Here is a 17,206-nt window from a genome sequence, read left to right as displayed (position 1 = left end):
TCATCTGTACGTCAGTAAAGATCCGAACAGTAGTTTACGTGTTAAACGAAACACAGATGAGTAGATTCAAAAATGTTATTCAACGGAGACGTTGTGTGAAAACTACGCATGTCATGAGTAGGATAAAGTCGTCGTTGGAATGGGTAAAGAATTATTCTTCGCATCAAACGTGAACGGAACTCTTCTGTATTTACTTTATGGAGTCTATCAGCGTCGAGTGTTAGTTGTAAACTTTACAATTTCTGAAGATGCATTGCATGGCAGTGAGGAACTCTGTATCAACTAAACTAGCGAGTCAACTAACCTGCCTTTCCCCTAATGAATAAGACATATTCTTCTAGTTCTTAAATTTCAAAAATTTGGTTTAATTTGTCGCAAAAGAACATTTTGCTAAAATGCCAAGAATATTGCTGTTGTGGGATCACAGACTGTTTACAACTTTAGAGCTTCGTGTTTTTATCGTATACCAAATATTTTTATGTGAAAACTCATAGCAAAGATTTGCTCCCATCAGGATATCTGACTCTCATACATTTATGAGGTGAATTTTATCGGCATTTTACATTCTCTAACCCTGCTAAATGACTAATGTTATTTTGGTTGCAATCCACTCGAAATCAAACAAAAAAGGCATTTACTTGTTTCTCATAAGCGATCGGTAAGCTGTATCGAACCCAAGCTGACCCCAGTTAGAGTCTTCATATGGAGTTGGTCTATTTTATTGTTATATTGGATAAAAATATAAAGTTATGCATGGTAATAAAAACATAATCTTTCGGTATAATCATACTGAGGTACTATCTTCAATGAACTTCTCGTCATCCGTAGTTGGCGTATCAGATTCATTCCCTCCACTTGAAGTACACGTGCTTGACAATCTGAAAAATGCATGCTCAGTTATAGGCTTATCATCGAGGAAGTCTTTTACACATCTCAGTTTTAAATATAATAGGCTCTTTGTGTATTTTACAAGAAATGCACGCTTTGTACTCAGTGGTGGGATTCAAATTTTTTGTCAGCCGGTTCCATCACATAAATGTCATATTTTTAGCCGGTCTGTTACGAAAAGTCATGTTTTTTTCAGCAATGCTAACCGGTTCGCTAATCTCATAAAATTCCGTAAGACGGTTCTATAGAACCGGTGCGAACCGGCTGAATCCCACTACTGTTTGTACCCCATTTCGTTTTGACCGTCTTACTGCGCTGGAGACAGTCGTCGACCACTTATCGACTTAAAATAATTGTGCTAAAAATGACCATGTATCTAATGGGCATAAATTTGTTTCTTAGGCTTTATTCATCTACTTTTTAATTTGTCAAAATGACACATTCCAGCACTCTTTATATTTCGCATTTCGACTTTTTGGAAGTAAAAATTTCGCTGGGAAATCCTGCAGTGGGAACTACTTGGGCCAGTGGTGAGGTTAATGGAACAGGGTTCAAAATTTTGGATGCGTCATCGCACACAAAATTGAATCCCATGAAGCTCATAACTTTTTTGAAACAAATGAGAGTAATAGCCTTCTAGTGAAAAATACAATCCCTAATTACAGAAAATTGCAAAGCAATTGGTCCAGTAGTTCATTAGAAATGCGATTTTGTCCATAATGATGAGAAGAAAAATAATACCGGCACAACCAGTAAATCGTTTCGCTAACACCGGTTGTGCTTTATTTATCAACAAAGTTATTCATTGTTTTCAAACAATCCAGTATTGTGTCGAACGTTCTCGCGTATTTTCCCCCTCTAGGCAACCACGATCGAAGCTTATCAAAACTTCTCTGTTATAAACATATTTATAGTGTTACCTGAATTTTTCAAGTTCAACCGAGTCGTTCAAAGTTTCCGGAAGCGAGGAATGCCTTGTTTCGGGAAGAACAAGCGTTAGAAGTGCGGCAAGTAAGCTTAAACCTCCCATGACATAGAAGGGAATCCATTTTCCAGAAACTTCACCTGAGTATAATAAATCAAACATTTTTATTTAGCCTTCATTTTTTTGACGGAAACTATCTGAAATAAAATACACTAGTCAGCGCTGAAATACCAATATCTATGAAGACACCTCCAGCAATAAGTACCCACCTGAGAAAGCAAGGAAGGGCGCCATCAAACATGCTACCCTAGCCGAGGTAGAAGCTATTCCAACACCGGTACTTCGCAATATTGTAGGAATAAGTTCGGCTGTGTATAAATAAACCATCCCCATATTTGATGATGAAAATACTTTCCCAGTCATTGCCACCGCAATACTCGCTTTTTCATCTAAACAAAATAAACGTAAAAAAATAAATGTAAAATATATGCAGAAAATAAATGTCGCTTTTAAAATCAACGAACAATTTTATGCAACACAACATATCTGCGTGCGTCAATTCTAGGTTCTCGTCATCATCGTCTATTCATACGCATCTTCGATTACGAATTTTATATTAGTGGTTCAAGGTATAGCATTGTGAAATTTATAGAAAGATATGATCTACAACAGTGAAAGTGAAATCCAATTCACGAGCATTTGTGTTTATTATGTAAACTACAGCAAATTTGCCGCTTCTATGAATAAACTTATTTATTAAAAAACCCTGCGGCTAGAGACGTCGAATGTTTGTTATTTTTTAAGAGTGATATTTGCTTATGTTGCATATTCCTTAACCACTTAATAATTTTTTTTACAATAGCACATTTGTATCGCGACTGGAAGTTGAACTTTTGTTGAGTCTTGCGAAGGTCTTGACTTTTCGATAGACAGTTCGGCTTGTTTGATCCCAGTTTTTGTTTGAAATACTGTTGGCGTGTAACTGTAGAGGTATTCATAAAGTTGGGAGAGAATGCTGAGGTTTTAATTTTCCGATAGAAAGTTTGACTTATCTGATCTCAGATTTTGTTTAAAATGATGTTGGAGTGTAACTGCAAAGGTATTCATAAAGTTGGGAGAGAATACTACCACCTAAATTACTTTCAAAAATCTTATCGCTAAATAAAAAATAACTCACATGATCCGAGTAGTGGGCATAAAATGAGGCACATTGCTGATAATGAAAATGCTACAGATAGTGATAAACGACGACCAAGCTTTTTTAGTGCAAATAAAGCAACTATCCATCCTGGTATTTCTGCTGCAGCTGATAGAAAACTATTCCAATATATACTGCCTCCAAGGTTAGATGTGTTGTATCCAAATGTAAAATAACAAACGAACGAAACTATCCTGTGGAGCAACATATTAACGTTATTTTTCTTTCTTTGTCGTTATAACCAAAAAGTATAATCAATAACATCTCATATATACATATGTGGAATAAACATCTAAATTCGAAATATCAAAAAGTAGCATATTTGATTGGTCGTTTGGAGTTATGTTCCATTTTATAATTATGATGGAACAGAACCTATTTATAACCAATTACATCAATACTAATTTTTTTTTCATGTTTTTTTATCATCAATTTTATCATAAATACAAACACTGTATATTTTAGTTTACTAATTTCTTACCATAACCAACATAAAACCAAAATTCTTTTCAGCAAAATTCTGTTATGAAAAAGCATCGATAAGGATTTCCAAAAACTGATGTGTTTTTGATTCTTCGATTCAGAATTGCTCAGCTGTGAAATAAAAATCAGCATCATCAACGTGAGTTCAATTTTTTTAATAGTTGCGGGATAAAAAAGTGCATTCAATTTACAAAAAATTTATCAACATATTGTTTAATTAAGATGTAAAAAAATAAAACATAGCAATTTTTTTGTTATTAAATAAAGATGTTTTATTGATTTAAATTACTTCACATGTCTTGTAATCAGGAATTGAACTTAACTAACCCTAAGGGCGATAAGTTGTGTAAATAGTAGCACATTGCCTATATCTAGTCTTCCTCCAATTTGAATTCTGCTTTTGAATATTTACACTGTTCATTTTTAGGTCAAAATGGATTTGTTCCATTTCTGTGCTCACCCAATTGCGTTTATCGCACAATTCATCATGTCATACCTCAATTTCATCGTTCATTTTTGATTTTTGAATACGTTCAAGCAATACTTCCGAAGCTTTCGATTTTTTTAAAAATCGTTTTGCAATATCTATTGCTTCGTTTTTTCTTCCTCTAGACATCAACCAACGAGGAGATTCCGGCAAATAACTGAACGCGCAATGGAAAATGAAATAGATCATGAAAGAATAAAAAAAATCTAATTTAGTTGTAGTTAGTAGTCTAATAGTAATGAATGTAGATTATTATAATGAACGAAAAGTGCAAAAAATAATTGAATTTGAAATTTCAATCAAGGCAACGTGTCAAAAATTTAAATTCGTGGGTTAGGCTTAAAAGTGTAAGAAACTTGAAAGATAAATAAAGTATTGGGCTACATACGTCACGGCAGTATCTTACTACTTAGGCGAAGAAGTCAATTCAGTACGAAATTTAACAATGTTAACAGCAATACCTCACCAGTAATACGTCATAAAAAAGATACAAAAGAATCCAGGAATTCTTATTATCCATCTCCAGTAGGTGCAGAAATATGCAATGAATGTCATCATCATATAACCACAAGACATACAAATATTGATAAGGCACGCAACGACGTCTCTATGTTCTTTTTTGACCAGTTCTTGCGCTGGAAGACAAATGAAGTTTTTTACTGAATTTTCAAAAAACTATGCTATATTATCCTTGCATCGAATCTAAAAACATTTGTCACTTACAACAGATCAAAAATATATCAGGACTATGACTATGAGCTAGAAATCAGCTCGGTCTTTTTGCAGCATTTTAAAATGCCTTAGAACATCATAGAGTAATCATACTTAAGTTGTTATGGCAACATTTACGTAATGGGCGGCGGGTGTTTTCTGCAGCCGCAGTTCAGTTACGCTTCCCTCACCGTTAAATTCCGTAACGATTACTGGTAAACTATTACCGTTGCCAACCTTTACTGGTTATGGTCCTCTGCCATTCCGGGATAAATATCAAAATCCTGTCATAAAACACGTCGAAATATTAATCATTACTCATTCCTTTTACTGTAAACTTTTTTCAATGATACAGTGTTTACGATTTTTTTCTCCTGATTACTGTTATACTTAATCACGGGTGTCGCTGCAAGATAACAAGTTTAGTTTTTTTGCGTCCTCTTTACCCTGAAAAGCCATTTTTACGTTGTTTTTTATTGTTTATACAAAGTGTATTTACATGATGGAGAAAAAAATAAATTACTGATTACCATGGACAAATGTCAAGCTATACGTTATGCTGGCTCCCGTTCCATACGACAAAAAACAAAACCAGCTCATCCAATAATTCACTGCCAAACTGTATCCGAAAATTACCAACATTAAAATTGTGACGCATCCAAGAGTAGCAACTCGTCTACCGAACCTGAAAACAAAATTTACCTACATTTAGGATCTATTGGAGAAATCCCCCGCCACCAATGCAAAAATGGGAGGTTTGAGAAAAAACGTTTCAAGATAAAAAAAAACTTAGTAATTATACAGTTAGGGTTCGGTTTAGGAATGATTTTAAAATCTGAATTTCCGGCGCAATCCGTATCCCTAGCTCTAGCTGGATAATTACTAATTTCCTTATTTTGAGCAATGACGGGGATGTTTTATTTTGTCAGCGGCCTGCTACAAAAGATTCCACATTCATAACAAATTAAAAAACAATATCGAAATTATCGCGATTGCACTGGAATACAACACCAATTTAACAAGGTTCCTTTCTGTGTAATTTTGTGAGATATAGAATTCTTCTACCTATTCATAATGATGATCGTAATTATATTAAAGGGAGGCCACACAAATTTCTCAATGTTAGATATTTCCCGTGGGCACTAAATTCCTATTTCCCACGGGAAATAATTTTCCATGTCTTTCACTCTGAGGCCAAGTTCATGTGTAATATATTATCGTTCAGAAAGCAATTTTCAATTAATATCAAGTCGGTGAGGTTGATCAATACCGCAGGCTAACAAAATAAAAAACCAAATGTAATGAGTAATCTAAGAAGTGTAAAGGCTTCGAATGTTTTCACATCAACGTCTGCACTACATGTTATTTATATAACACGTTATCAAAAATGATGTAGCAAGAATCAATGTGATACCAGTGAGCGCTGTTAGATTGTACGCTTGGCACATGGCTCGGATATTCCCTAATATCATGATTGAGCCCTTGCTAGCCTGTGTGAGCCCGGCCATGGATGATAATAGACCGGTTGATGGACTTTTCTATTTCATTTCCAGTTTGCTTCCATCAATTACTTACAAACTAAGATATCTGTTTCATGTATGTTTCACCAGAATTAAAGATTTCCTCGATATAAAATTCCTAAGTACTTTAGGCATTTAATCTACATAATTTTATGTGCAATAAAACGAAATAATGCGTTGTGGAGTACTCAGAAATAATTTGGTTAGTCGCAAATATACGCTTTTGAAGTTCGGATTATCTGAAATATTTAATTAAACTAATACTTGTCTGATAATGCTCCAGCAATTATTCCGCTAATGAGAGCACCTATCGAATAACTCAATGTCAAAAACGGTCTTTTCCATTCATCGTCGCATACTAAATTGAACTGTAGAATAAACGTTGGAAATAATTACAATGTGATAAGCGACAAATGCTTTTGGAGTAGTAATTAAAATGCAACGTAGTAATTAAAATGCAACATGTATATATAAATCCATGTGATATAATATAATTTTTCATAAATACTTCAGATATGAAATCCATCTAGCTAACGACGAGTACCGGTATATTTATGTTTCCTAGAAGGTAAATTCCTATTGATTAATTTTAATATTTATCATGGTCAAAAATAACAATGATAGCGATAGGACAATATAATTAGATTGTGGTCAGAGCATTCTGACTCAAGCATCACAAAATTTTCACAGTTCAATGTTCCAGGTGCACGGATTGGCTTAACCTTTAATAGAGCAACGTGTCCCAATGGAGGAAATTTGAGAGTTACAAAATAGGCAAAGGAAGCAATTTAACAGCCTTATAAAGGTTCGGAACCGCTATGGAGGATGGGCAAACGAGAAGTTGTGAATTACACTAGAACGCGACAAAATCACGGGATTCAAATTTATTCAACCCTTCATGTGAGAACACTGAACGTTTTCGTGCGACATACACAATATGGATTTTATAATATACCTCCATCGTCGCAGTTGTCTTGTCGTCATTATTGTCATATACAATTCCATCTTCACACTGTTCGATTGCACTTCTATTTATTTGAATATAATTTTCAGCAGATTGATTCTTGTGAACTTGAACAGTAAATCTTCATATAAGAAGATCATGGAGTTTGTAACTTAATATACTGTTGTACAATAACGTAACATTAAAAAAAATCACATAACGTAACATTAATTAAAATTAAGGAGAACTTAATGGATTTTGTGGTTATATATTCTGATGTACAATAACGTGGAATTCCTTACATCGATTCTTTATGGCCGCGGGAATAATGTTATGAAATGTTGTTTACGTCATATACCGTTATTGATTAAACTTTATTTAAATTTGGCTGAGATAAAAGAACCATGGCGTGGACTGCATAAATACTAATTCACTCTGGATTTCCGTTTATTGTCTAATTACAAAGTTTAAATTTTGAAGGGTGATTTACATATATATAACTTGATATAAGCTTCGAACTATATTCTAGTTAAACTACCTTTATGTTGTAGCTACAATAATAATTGAAGTGTCAAATGTTTCGACAATTCCTCATTTACAGTATGGGTTGATCGGCATATGGTTTTAACATTGTATTTTCACCGCAACGAGATGAACGAGGTTTTGCTGGCGCTCCAGAAGTGTGTACCAATATGGAGGTAACTAATTTTGTTTGCCTACTTTACAATTTACATCAAGTTGTGTAAAGGGACGGACGCCTATGGGCAGGGAGTATATTCACTTGGCTAACACAGACAGTCCCCAAACTTGTAATAGAACTAAAATAAGGGAAATCGGAATAAAATTATGGCCTGCCCTAACCTGGTACACATACTACGGAAGTACCGTTTTGCTTAATGCGGGACGGTGATCGTGAAATAAGAGGTCGCTCTTAAAAATCTAAGTCCGCGAACGACTGTTCTTCTTCTTTTCCAGCGTATATAGAATATTACACAATAAACATCTTACCTTCGGCAATTACTCAACGTTTCGTTATTTTCTGTTGATGCAGGAATATAATTGAACAAATATGGATTGTTGAATTGATTATCGTTCTAAAACAAAGTCAAAAAAGCGAATTGATAAACAATATTTTAACAATTGTGTAACTTGTATCTTGAACCGGATACGGTAGACCTAACATGTTCGGTTTCAAGCTAAGCAACCAGTAGAAATTAAATAAGTAAAACGAACGCACACTCACTTGGTGATCAATCTCCGGAACTAGGCATCTATGAGGCGGTGCGTGGAACACAAAAACTGGCGAAAAGTTTACCATTCCTTGAGGTATTGTAGTGATTATCAAACTTGCTAGGATTAGTTTGTGATATGCGCTGGTAGATCCCGGTTCTTCAAATACATCGTCCATTTTCGGCAACGACCCACGTTGTTATAATTACTAATATAACATCTAAGTTTGCATATATAAATCGAAGCTCGTATACTTTGGATAAAATAGTCTGTTTAATCGGCATATACTTTCTTGCAACTGATCATGTCACAAATTTCAAAGGAAATATCTTGAATTTTAAGTTCTCTAAGTTAAGACACTTGTACACAAGCCTGAGGCGACGAATACTGCGTATAAAGTTAGGAAAATGCCTCGAAAAACAGCTGATTCTGCTGTAATATACGAAATTAGCTGGTTGGCTACCGTACAAAATCAAAAAACTGCGTGTCTCGCAACGATAAACTAAACTGCATTCCACGGAACCACGCTCGTATATATGAATCAATAAACACAGGATGTGACAGTCACGTTACTGCCAGACCTGCCTTTCTGCTAGCTCATGTATTTGTATGCAAAGTATAACTTGCAACAATAGCAATATATATATTGAGCACTCAGCATCAATATATTTAAAAGGTTGACGCCGAAATGTGCATATTTCAGACGGCGTATGTATGCGTCAAATTAGTTAGTAGATTAATCCTTAATCATCCGAAAATAACATAAATTACATGAATTTCCCCTGTTGCATCGCCTAATCCACTTCGATGGGGTGGGATGGATAAATGGAAGAACATGAGTTTTTTTTCAAGTAAATTTGAAACGATATACGGTAATTGCAAAATGTTTTGCTTTCCAGCATATTTTTCGAGACAAATCCATCTTTTAAAGTGAGAGAAATACATCTTTATTCTTTATATGACAACTACAACATTATCAAACCCTTAAAAATAACGTTCCAAATACAAGAATCCTATATTTCAACCATATATATATATATTAAGATCAAAATAGGGGAAATTAACAAGAGAATTTACAAATTGATAATGTAATTGGTATCCAACGCACGTGTAAAGACATGGAACAATCGAAGAAATTACGAAAAGATGGAATTTGATTTTGTTCTTCCACTACACTATTTGAAACATAATATACATAACACGTATTATAACCAGTGGTTAATATTCAATGTTTTGTTTGTAGACTGCCGCACACTCAGTAGCATTCAGGAGTAAATTGTAATTTGCATTTTATTATGCTGCATGTATATTAAAACAGTTTAAACCAGAAAGAAAATCAAAGCAAAATATTACTTGGCACAAATTTGTTAGTGGCGTGGATGAATCTTGGAATAGACCCTAATCATGACCACACAAGTTAAACTCTTCAAATATTTTATTTGCAGCTCTGCAATGAACTCATTAGTTTAAAGTAACCTCAGAATTATAATATTTCATTAACCAAGACTGAATGTCCTACATGGGCATTCCCATGCATAATGCAACCCAGACCTAACTTACGGCTCTGATGAGTAACTCAATTCATCAGGAAAATAAACATTGTAACAACAATATCTCACCAGTAATACGCCATGAAAAAGATGCATAAGAATCCAGGAATTCTTATCATCCATCTCCAGTAAGCGGAAAAATATGCAATGAATGTCATCATCATATACCCAATAGACACGCATATATTACAAAAAAATATAACGAGTCCTCTGTGCTTTTTCTTGACGAGTTCTTGAGCTAAAAGTCAAATACAGCTTTGCAGTTCAATTTTCATAAAAGTGCTCTATTTTCTTTACGATTAACAATACATCAAAATTAAGGTCTTTGCCCTCTGAGTTCGTAATGAACATTCATTCCTCATTAGACTCTATCAATTTTTTGTAAGTGTCTCCTAAATTGTATTTGCTGTAAATATTTTTGATTTACTGTTTGCCTTATATTGCTTTTAGTTGCATATTCCGAAAAACTTGCCCTTCCTATATTTTTTCTGTGCTTTTATCTTGCTTTCCTCGCGTTTTTATTAGTTGTTAGTAATTATTCCGTGAAAGTTACATTTCGAATGTCGCTGTATTTGTATCAGTTGTGACTTATTCCTAGGATTTATTCATTTTATCCCTCATTTAATTATGTTTATTCTAACCTGTAGCGCTGTAGGTGTCGCTGCTTGAAGACCTTCTTAGGTCCCTCGCGACTCCGGTCACGCAAAAACATGATTAGTACTGTAATTTATTCATTGTGTCACTTTATGTTTGAACGTGTTTTTTGTGATGACAAAATAAACGATTGATTGATTGATTGATTCATAATCTAATTACCATGGAAAAATGTTTAGTTATAAGCCATGGTACATCCACTGCCATACAACAAAAAACATATCCAGCTCATCTAATAATTCACAGCCGAACTGTATCCAAAATTAACCAACATTAAAATTGTGAGACATCCAAGAGTAGCAGCTCGTCTGCCAAACCTAAAAAAGGATGATCATTTATATTAACAAAATAGCAATGCTCAAGTCAAATATACGGACACGGAGCATATGGTACCGGTATGCGACTTATAGTTTATTCTGTTATCATGATCATTCAAAAGAATCAAAGCAAAATTGATAATATCGATGACGTAGCAAATTACATAGCAACAGGTACAGTCACATCTGGGTATTGTGCATCTTAACTGGTATGACGCAATTCCACGTGGTGTCGCAATATCCCGAAAATAGCAAAATTTGGATTGAAATATCGATCACTATGTAGCACTCGTGGCGAAAAAATAGGAGCTCTACTGATTAGAGTATAATGGCCAATGGTTGAACTGTAGTTCTGACATTTTTCATCATGAAATGTCGATAAAAATAAAACAATTACTATTGTGTTATGACTAAACCTTGACATAATATCTTCCAATCATATGGTTTGATTTGGCTAGATATGCATTTGTAATAAATAAGCGAGAGAGTAAAAGTATAACGAACCAATGTACAAATGAACTAATTGACAATATTCAAATATACCGCCTTTAACCCTGCTAAAACGCTTAAATCACTTGAAAATATAAGAAACAAATACTTGTCTGATAGTGCTCCAGAGATTATTCCACTAGCGAGGGCACCGATTGAAAAACTCGATGTCAGGAATGGTTTTTTCCACTCTTCGCCACAAACTAAATTGAACTGCAGAATGAAATTTGCAATTAATCGCAGACTCTTAACGTACACATGCTTTCATCGTTTAGTATTTAAATTGCAACTTGTATAAATGTTAGTAAATATAAAAATATTTTTCATGAATTGCGGAGTTCAGTTCGATCCAGATAAAAAAAAAGCAAACACAATATACAAACAATTCAATGATACATGAAATAGCTAAACCAACAAATTACCACCATAGTCAAACGAGGATATCTAAATTAAATCAGAAAAATATGCGTTTCTAATCGATATTCTTATGTTCATTGTAATCTGCGGCTTTAAAGACATTTTTTTTCGTTATTTATGGCTGATATTATCTACCTCCATAGCTGCAGTTGGTTTGCCGTCCCTGTTGTCATATACAAAACCATCTTCACACGGTTTGATAAGACTTCTATCTACTTGAATACCGTTTTCAGCTGATTGATTAGTTTGGACTTTAGCGGTAAATCTTAATATATATAAGAAGATCATGGATTTTGTAACTAAACATACTGTTGTACAATAACGTCTTATTACTTATCGATTTTAATCGGTAAGTATGTTGATAAGTATTTGTCTGTCTGTATGTCTGTAGTCTGTTAGATGCACGCGATATCTCCCGAAAGCAAGATTGAATCTGCTCCAGATTTTGCATGTGCATTCATCTTATCTCGGAACAGGAGCCTATTGATTTTGGGCAAATTATGTCGTATATTTAGCGAGTTATTAATTAATTAGTGATGAGATACAAGGTGTCACTATGGAATAAGAGCGCTGTTTTGGGGGATCCCCCAACTTTCGATCGATAAGTCTTCGGTCTCTGACCGATATTCTCGTTTATTACATCGTTTGTTATTGACTTAAAAGATTGTTGCTGACGACGGATACTAAAATTTTCTAATAATGAAAATAATTGTAAAATATATATATCTAACAGAAATTTTAGGCTGGAGTTTCATTAGTTGCCCGAATAAAAGATTCGAGAATAATAAGAAATATTAAAACTGGTCATTTAAATACACAGAAGTTGTCGTATATTTTGTCAAAACTATATATAATATTACACAATCGACATTTTAATGAAAGCAATCAAGACAACGATGGAAAGATTATTATCTGTACCTTCGGCAGTTACTTAACGTTTTGTTATTCCCCAAAGATGCAGGATTATAACTGAACAAATATGAGTTGTTGAAGTGAAAATCATTACGTAACAAAAAAAATTACTCAAGATAATCCAGAAAATTGACAACTTGGTCCTAGGATCCGGTTATCTAGAAGTCATATATTTAGATTTTAAGCCAAGCAACTAGAATACAATTACAAAAGTGAATCAAAAACACACTCACTTGGTGATCAACTTTCGGAACTAGGCATCTATGCGGCGGTGCATAAAAAACAAAAACTGATGAAAAGTGTACCATTTCTTCCGGTATTGCAGTGATTATCAAACTTGCTAAGATTAGTTTGTGATATGCGCTGGTAGATTCCGATTCCTCAAATACATCGTCCATTTTTATCAACGACAAACGAATTTATTTTTATTACGACTTTTTCAAATTTAGGCATTACACGCTTTCGGGAGAATAGACTGTAAAAATAATAATATACTTTTTCGCAACTGATCCTTTGATATCTGACAATAATATAATTTAATAGGTTTTCCTATGTTTCAAGACACTTGTATGCAAGATCACGGCGACTTTCAATTAGAGATTGAATGCCTCGCAGGAAAACTAGGATCTGCAGTCTATGATGCGGTTGGCTGTTACGCGAATGAAACACTGCATTTCTTGCGGAGATGAACCTGAATATCCATGATACGTTATTCCGCAAAGGCACGCTTACATTTCAATAAACAACACAACAGAAATAGGAAGTAATAGTCACGTTGTTGCCAGGCCTGTCTGCAGGCTTGCTTTTTTCCTATGTTTTGTAGTATTTTTGCTACAATCCGTGCTTAGAGCATATTTATATTTAAGCTTATAATATAAATTTAGGCAGTATGCTAGCATCAGACATCAGCAACAAACCAATGCTAGGACTTTTTCGAGTCCCCAAATGATTTTACGACATGTACAACAGTATGTTACTATTAAGATTTACTGTCAAAGTCCAAAAGAATCAATCTGCTGATTATATTCAATTGAATAGAAGTTTAATCGTACAGTGTGAAGATGGTTTTGTATATGACAATAGGGATGGCAAAACAACTGCGGCGATGGAGGTAAGTTATGTCTCAATAGTCGATAAAAAAGTATATGATGTATATGCAATGTAGAAGGTAATTGGACAAGACAGCTAAAGAGAAATCTCATTTTGCCGTTATTATTGTTGATTTCGATCAGTATGATTATTAGGTCAATCAGCAAGAATTTGGCGGCTAGGAAATATATATCATATATACCAGAGTGGTCCAAGGTTGCAGGGCCGCAAAAACGAAAAGGAGTTTTCGCGGGCTGAAGTAGGAGAAACCTAAAAATGATCAAAACATCGCGAGTTTACTCACTTTGAATATATTTAAGAATGTGAGTTTATCGTTCTGATCAGTTTTCCAAGGAAAACGATATAAAGCTTTTAGTTATTTTAAAATTGCTTTCCGTGGAAATATCGTGGTATTTTATGTATATTTCTCGTGTTTGGTTTTGTAATGTCGCTTAAAATTATATTCTCTGATATTACTTGAAAACACACTAGACCAGGGGTCACTAACCTTTATGGAGCAGCGGGCTACTTTCTGGGTACCGACTAAGCTAAGGGCACTCTTCGGAAAAGCCAATTTGATATTAACGGTATTTAGCCAAGGAGACACTGATATTGTTAATCATCCATGAAACTATCAATAGTAGTTTTGCTATCAAATGTTATATTTCACCAACACATTTGACAAATCATGGATATCATATTTTCAATCAAGACCAAATCTGGTGTATTCCTCCTCAGTACGTGGAAAACCTGGTATTGCATGATCTGGTTTGCAACTTGACACCAAAAATATGAGTGAGTCTTGCAGATGTTCATCGGTGAGGTGTGTTTAGGGCTCGTTCTTGATGAAGTTTATATAATAAAAGGTTTATTCACAAAGATAGGTTGAACAAAACAAGCTTGCGACCATCGAAGCTGCTGTTCATACACCACATCACTTTCTGTGTCCACTAGAGCCATAAAGTGTGACAGGCCCAGATTGGCGTTGAGGTGAAAGTCATCAGGCCCTGATTGGCTTTGGAGTGGAGGTCAATTGGCAGTGTTACAATGTCAAGCAAGCCCCATCTGCCCCGCATCAAGGCTGAACGTTGCTCAACAACGCTTGACATGCCCAAGTTCCATCAAAAAAGGTTAGAAATGAACGACACGCAGGCACAGCTGACCTAGTGTGTGTGATGTCATAATTGGAATGACAGGTGACATTACCGATGTCACATATAGAAAAGGCTGACCGCTACAATAAATAATATTTTGTCATTTATATTTTTCATAGAAGGCTGAAACGAGAATCAAGAATAGCAGGAATAAATTTAACAGATGTAGCTTACTAATAAGCGCCGATATTTGAAGCATTTTAAAACAGACCTGCGGGCGACTAATGTGGTCCCTGCGGGCGACTTGGTGCCCGCGGGCAACGGGTTGGTGACCCCTGCACTAGATTTACCGATTTTTGTGGCTAAAGAAATATGCCTCCTCTCAGTTTACCTCGCTCACCTGCTTTCTACACTCATTGTATGATAAATCGCTATATTCGAAAAAATTATTATCTGTAGCGTGAGCGGGCCTAGTGCTACTGTCAAAAAACAAGTCCGTCCGCAGATGAAAAAAAAATGGATCGCGCGGCGCTAAGTCAGCTCTGTGGTTCGTCTCTGCTGTCACACGGCCAACGATTGAAAATGGAGGAGTGTTTTGACTAAAAAAGGCACAAAACGTGTCTTCAAATGAAGAGTTACTTGGCACGAGCTCATCGGCGTGGTCCAGTCTGCACAAGGCAACTCATTCTTCTTTTACCGACTACAGGACGTCATTCCCATATAGGCACCGCACCGTTTTGACATTTATAAATACAGCGATGAAATTCCGTAATTTTATTTAACAAACATCACTCCCGACATTGAGATTAAGAAAAGGATTATTCCCAGATGAAATAGTTCAAAATTAAATCTAAACTGTTCTGCTAATAAATACAAATATCTGCCAATGGTTCAGTAGGGTACGCTAAAATTGTTCTGCGGGCCGCACGGAATGTGTCGGCGGTCGGCATCCGGCCCGCGGTCCGCAGTTTGGACCGCCCTCCTAAAAACAGAATCCATCATTTTTCCAATTACTTGTATTAATTAAATGAAGTAAATTATTTAATTTTATTTACATCTCATTTACACAAATCTCATGGGGGATGGGGATCCCATTGAAATTGGGATTACAGCCTGACTGTATTATTTCTGATTAGGTCTCCATCTGAAAATCATTTCTCAATTTCCAGCTTATCTAAACATTTTTTGTACCTATTTGTCCTAGATGACCTAGAGTCCTAGACTCTTATATCAACTAGCAATAGTGCAACCGCATTTTAACCCTAACATAGATTTCCATTCGTTTTCAAATATTAGTAAATTCTTTATTTAAATTCAAAATATATTTTATGATTCAACTACACCAAGCCTGAACATATGAGATGTACAATACTTGGTGGCAAGTAACAGTCTTGTTTACTTCCAGTATTATTGGACACGTTTAGTGAACATACCGATCGTTTCAATGTTTTGTTATTGTTCTTAATAATTTTCGTTTTCATCATTATAAAATCGCCTTTCTCTTCGAATACTGGACCAATTGCTTTGCAATTTTCAGTGGTTTAAATTGACTTTTTTGCCAGAAGGCTATCATTTTTATTTATTCCTAAAATGTCTATGAATCTTATGAGATCTAATATTTAATCCAGAATTGCGCTGTATTACGTTTTTATTACGGGAACACGGTTTTTAATCCGTCAAGCGTGGCGGCTGACTGTGAAAATTCTTGCGACTGAAAAATTGGAGTTTTTTGAGGGTACGTTACCGGTAACGTCAAGGGTGAAGACTGCTTCGCTCTGGTCCACGTGTCCATATATTTGAGTGTTGCTCTTTTGTTATTTCTTATTATCGTGGATGTGAATGTATGTAGGTGCAGCATTCTATAAGTGCGCTTATTTACGGTTATATATAGCCTACATGTGAGTTCAATTGTCAATAAGTGCAAATTCTATGAGTAAAAATATCAAATATATATATATGTTCTGGATGCAAGCTACGGGAGCAAAGATATTGGAAATCAGTTGGCAACGATGGTTTGTTTAGTCCACCGATCTTTCGCATTCTAAGTCATTCGAGGGCCTCTAGTCCATGCAGTATAAATATCAAAATGATCTTTTTGTCTTCGGATAAGTTTGAGTATAGCCTTGGTAGTCGAAAATACGTTGAGAAAAATCTGGTAAGGACATGGCGGAAACTAGCTATTGGTACAGTTAAATGGTAGGTTGTTAAATAATTGATTTTGTGTTTGAATTTTACGTATACGGTGCATGTAAAGTTGAAAACACCTCGAAAAAGAGGCATCAAAAATATTACAATGCTG

At 35.0% G+C, this 17,206-nt stretch overlaps 1 protein-coding gene across 4 annotated transcripts; it reads right to left on the bottom strand.

Annotated features, from left to right (window-relative positions):
- Positions 1 to 691: 691 nt before the first annotated feature.
- On the bottom strand, positions 692 to 13,194 carry LOC120338443 (organic cation/carnitine transporter 2-like). 4 transcript variants are annotated; one of them, XM_078117452.1, is made up of 16 exons: positions 12,958 to 13,194; positions 11,948 to 12,077; positions 11,505 to 11,608; positions 10,752 to 10,906; positions 8,399 to 10,173; positions 8,164 to 8,249; positions 7,168 to 7,297; positions 6,477 to 6,580; positions 5,223 to 5,377; positions 4,448 to 4,616; positions 3,991 to 4,138; positions 3,493 to 3,605; positions 2,991 to 3,205; positions 2,083 to 2,262; positions 1,809 to 1,953; positions 692 to 878 (listed from the first exon to the last, which is right to left on the bottom strand). In XM_078117452.1, exons 5-16 carry the CDS (start codon positions 8,561 to 8,563, stop codon positions 785 to 787), a joined length of 1,704 nt encoding a protein of 567 aa, XP_077973578.1. In that variant the 5' UTR covers positions 8,564 to 10,173; positions 10,752 to 10,906; positions 11,505 to 11,608; positions 11,948 to 12,077; positions 12,958 to 13,194; the 3' UTR covers positions 692 to 784. The 4 variants fall into 4 exon arrangements, with proteins under 4 accessions (XP_077973578.1, XP_077973576.1, XP_077973579.1 ...); XM_078117450.1 differs by lacking the exon at positions 12,958 to 13,194 and adding an exon at positions 12,731 to 12,816; XM_078117453.1 differs by lacking the exon at positions 11,948 to 12,077.
- Positions 13,195 to 17,206: the final 4,012 nt, after the last annotated feature.

The sequence above is a fragment of the Styela clava genome, chromosome 10, assembly GCF_964204865.1.
Source record: "Styela clava chromosome 10, kaStyClav1.hap1.2, whole genome shotgun sequence".
Taxonomy (NCBI): domain Eukaryota; kingdom Metazoa; phylum Chordata; class Ascidiacea; order Stolidobranchia; family Styelidae; genus Styela; species Styela clava.
Note: the sequence above shows the minus strand (reverse complement) of the source record. Positions and strands in the feature narration are given on the sequence as shown.